The 3717-nt window shown below is 49.9% G+C and overlaps 1 protein-coding gene across 1 annotated transcript; it reads left to right on the top strand.

Moving 5' to 3' along the window:
* The first annotated feature begins 850 nt into the window (after nt 1-850).
* LOC136521482 (protein CANDIDATE G-PROTEIN COUPLED RECEPTOR 7-like) lies at nt 851-2725 on the top strand. The gene has a single exon (XM_066515230.1). It carries the CDS (start codon nt 1093-1095, stop codon nt 2479-2481), a length of 1389 nt encoding a protein of 462 aa, XP_066371327.1. The 5' UTR covers nt 851-1092; the 3' UTR covers nt 2482-2725.
* Nucleotides 2726-3717: the final 992 nt, after the last annotated feature.

The raw sequence follows: 3717 nt of genomic DNA, 5'->3' as shown, positions 1-3717 counted from the left end.
GTGCATTAAGATACCGAACCTCGAGATAATGACATAACGGGCTCATGTGTATATGGTGTTTAAGTAGATTTTTTAAAAGAGTGTTATTGAAAGCCATATGTTCTAATCCCTCGTTCCAAAACAAGTGTCATTTTTATTTATCAAGAAGTTAAATATTTTAACCTTGACCAATTATATATAAGAAGATACTAATATTTATGATGCATAATTAGTAACATTAGATGAATTGTGGAATATATTTTTTATAATAAATTTATTTGAAGATATAAATTTTGTTATATTTTTTTATAAATATAGTTGAAGTTGAGAAAGTTTGATCAGCACGCATCAGGGATGGAGTGGGTAGATAATCAGGCAGTGTTCGGCTGCACCTTAAGCCGGTTTGTTCGGCTTATTTTTCAGCTGAAACAGTATTTTTCTCTCACAACATTCCAGCATAAATAGTGTTTTTCAACATGAACAATAAATAATTCAGCTCAGCCGAACCGTAAACGCATCAGGGATGGAGTGAGTAGATAATCAGCCTGTTCGGCTGAGCTTATACGATCGTATACAATCGTGGATTATAAGCTGAAACAATATTTTTTTCTCACACCAAACCAATTAAACCAGCCAGCAATAAATAATGAACAGGCTGAATACCAAACAAATTGGACGAAACTCGTGAGAACCGTGAGAACGAGTTGTTGGGCAATTTGCAGCGGTATTTTTCTACGGATCATTGTGTAATCGTGTTCATTTTCTGAGCAAGCTAAACTAAGCATAATTATTTTCTCTTTTTTCTATATTTTATATTCTAAAAAAAACGTCACGAAATGTAAGGGAGACGTACAAGGCACGACTGCACGAGCCACGAGGCGCGAAGTGCTGCGTCGCCGCGCGTTGTCGCCACTCGGCAGGCGGAGCGGACTGCGGACCCGGAGTTGTCAACCCAGCAGCGCGTCCGTTGCCTTTACCGACCCACCACGCCATCCCCTCCCCACGCGCCGCTCGCTCGCTCACCCTCCAAATCCCAAATCCCACCACCGGCCACCGCACCACCGCCGCCTATCGCCCCAACCCCCGGCCCCCCAGATCGCGGCGGCACCCATAATGGCTGCCTCGCCGTTGCCGCGCGCCGCGGCGCTCCGGAGGCCCTCCCTGACCGCCCTCCTCTTCCTCGTCGCCGCGATGGTGTCGGTTCCGCCCGTGGCGGCCGAGATCCGGGAGACCGGGATCCGGGCCGACCCGCGCAGCATCATCCCGCTGGACGAGTTCGGCTTCTCCCACTCGGGCGTGCTGGAGCTCAACGTCTCCGGCATCGCCTTCGACCCGCAGGCCTCCGCGGAGCTGGACCTCTCCCAGCTCGGCTTCTTCCTCTCCACGCTCGACGCCTGGGTCCACGTCCTCCGCCAGCTCCAGGACCTCGACGTCACCTGCGCGCTCCAGTCCGAGCTCGTCAAGCTCGCCTTCTCCTTCGACCGCCTCCGCCCGCCCTCCAACCCCGCCGGCGTCGAGGTCGCCCGCTCCTCCTCCTTCTCCACCGCCTTCCGCGTCAACGAGCCTGGCCAGTACACGCTCGTCTTCGCCAACTGCCTCGGCGGCGGCCTCAAGGTCGACATGGACGTCCGCTCCGCCATGTACAACGTCGACCCGGCCACCGGGGAGCGCCAGTACCTCTCCGCGGGGGCCTCCGCGCTGCCCTCCTTCTACTTCCTCTTCTGCCTCGCCTACGCCGGCCTCGCCGCCGCCTGGGTCGCCATCCTCCTCCGCAAGCGGGTCGCCGTCTTCCGGATCCACTACTTCATGCTCGCCGTGCTCGTCCTCAAGGCGCTCAACCTCCTCGCCGAGGCCGAGGACAAGTCATGCATCGAGCGCACCGGCACTGCCCACGGATGGGACGTGCTCTTCTACATCTTCAGCTTCCTCAAGGGGATCTCGCTCTTCACGCTCATAGTGCTCATTGGCACCGGCTGGTCCTTCCTCAAGCCCTACCTGGCCGACCGAGAGAAGAAGGTGCTTATGGTGGTTATCCCCCTGCAGGTCGTAGCTAACATCGCGCAGGTGGTGATTGACGAATCTGGACCCTATGCTCGGGACTGGGTCACCTGGAAGCAGATTTTCTTGCTGGTCGATGTGGTCTGCTGCTGTGCCGTGCTCTTCCCGATTGTGTGGTCCATTAAGAACCTCCGGGAGGCTGCTCGCTCGGACGGGAAGGCTGCCGTGAACCTCATGAAGCTCACCCTGTTCCGCCAGTACTATGTGGTCGTCATCTGCTACATTTACTTCACGCGTGTCGTGGTGTATGCGCTACAGACCATCACCTCGTACCGGTACCTGTGGACTAGCGTCGTGGCCGGGGAGCTCGCGACGCTCGCGTTCTATGTCTTTACTGGGTACAAGTTCCGGCCTGAGGTGCATAACCCATACTTTGCCATTGATGATGAGGAAGAGGAGGCTGCAGCTGAGGCGCTAAAGTTGGATGATGAATTTGAGCTATGAGGGGTTAGGGATTGGCATCTCCTCCGTGCCAATGGTGATATTGGTGTTGTATGTCCCACCACAGGACAAGTGGCATAGACTGATATCTTTAGTCCATATCCTTTTGTTTCTTCTTTTGAGTTGGCTACATTTTGTCTTACTGTAATTGGGTATTGACAACAACCCTGTGTGTGTTAAGCAATGCAGCTTGGCTTTGCCTTAAACTTTATACACAATCATTGAGATGAGCTGTTTCAATTCTAGATGTTCAGTTTGTTTTCATTGTTAAAAGTGACCTTATGATACTGAATGTACTTCTGAGTTCTGACTTGCTCAAGATCATCTGTATACTTTCACTATGCTCTTATGCTATAGGAACACCTACTTTTTAAGAGGCAGAAAACATGCTGACTTAATATTCAAGTGTGATGTTTCCTATGTTTGCTACTTCACTCTGGAAAACAAATACTCTGTTGCCACAAAATCACCTAGAGGGAGTTGCAGATGCTGTTTAAGCTGTGTAATTTGCATTAGGGCCTGTTGGAACAATGGGGTTTGCTCTACAAACTTCTAGGATTTACAAGGATTTGGACTTTGGATCTAATTCCCCAATTCCAAACAGAACCTTAGTGTCATGTCACCTAGTCACATGTCTCTTGTTGTGTCCCCTTCTTGTTGCATATGTATGGAATATTATGATGGATGTTTCACATTAAAGGCCGACTTGTGTACTTTGGTGTTGTGAATTGTAATGGTGCTTAATTTATGCAGAGTACGCGACTATGCTATTAAAAGGGGTACCCAGTGCAGAGAGCTCCCGCTCTGTGCGGGGTCTGGGGAAGGGTGTCAGTGGCAAGCCTTACCCTCGCTTGTGCAATGCGAGGAGACCGCGACTCGAACCCGGGACCTTCCGGTCATAGGCGGTAAGACTACCGCTTGCACCAGGCCGACTATGCTATTGTCCTCAAGAAACCTGCCCACTTTCGTCATTTTATATAATTTTATTACATATCTAGGACTGCGATGAGGTCATATCAGAAGTTCAGAGTTTTGACTTGGGCTGAGATATTAGGACATTCCAATTTTTTAGAAACAGGTCCAGGTCCCAGTTTTCTCTTTAGCCTTGTACTAAACACTTATGGTAATTTTGAAATTAGCTGGTACCACTATTTTATTATTATTCCATTTCATTTATTGCTGACTTGAAGTTGATCTGGGCTTTGTATAAAAGTATCTCATATTGTACATCTGATGGGA

The sequence above is a fragment of the Miscanthus floridulus genome, chromosome 18, assembly GCF_019320115.1.
Source record: "Miscanthus floridulus cultivar M001 chromosome 18, ASM1932011v1, whole genome shotgun sequence".
NCBI lineage: Eukaryota > Viridiplantae > Streptophyta > Magnoliopsida > Poales > Poaceae > Miscanthus > Miscanthus floridulus.
The sequence above is the reverse complement of the archived record's forward strand: the minus strand, read 5'-3'. Positions and strand labels throughout refer to the sequence as shown.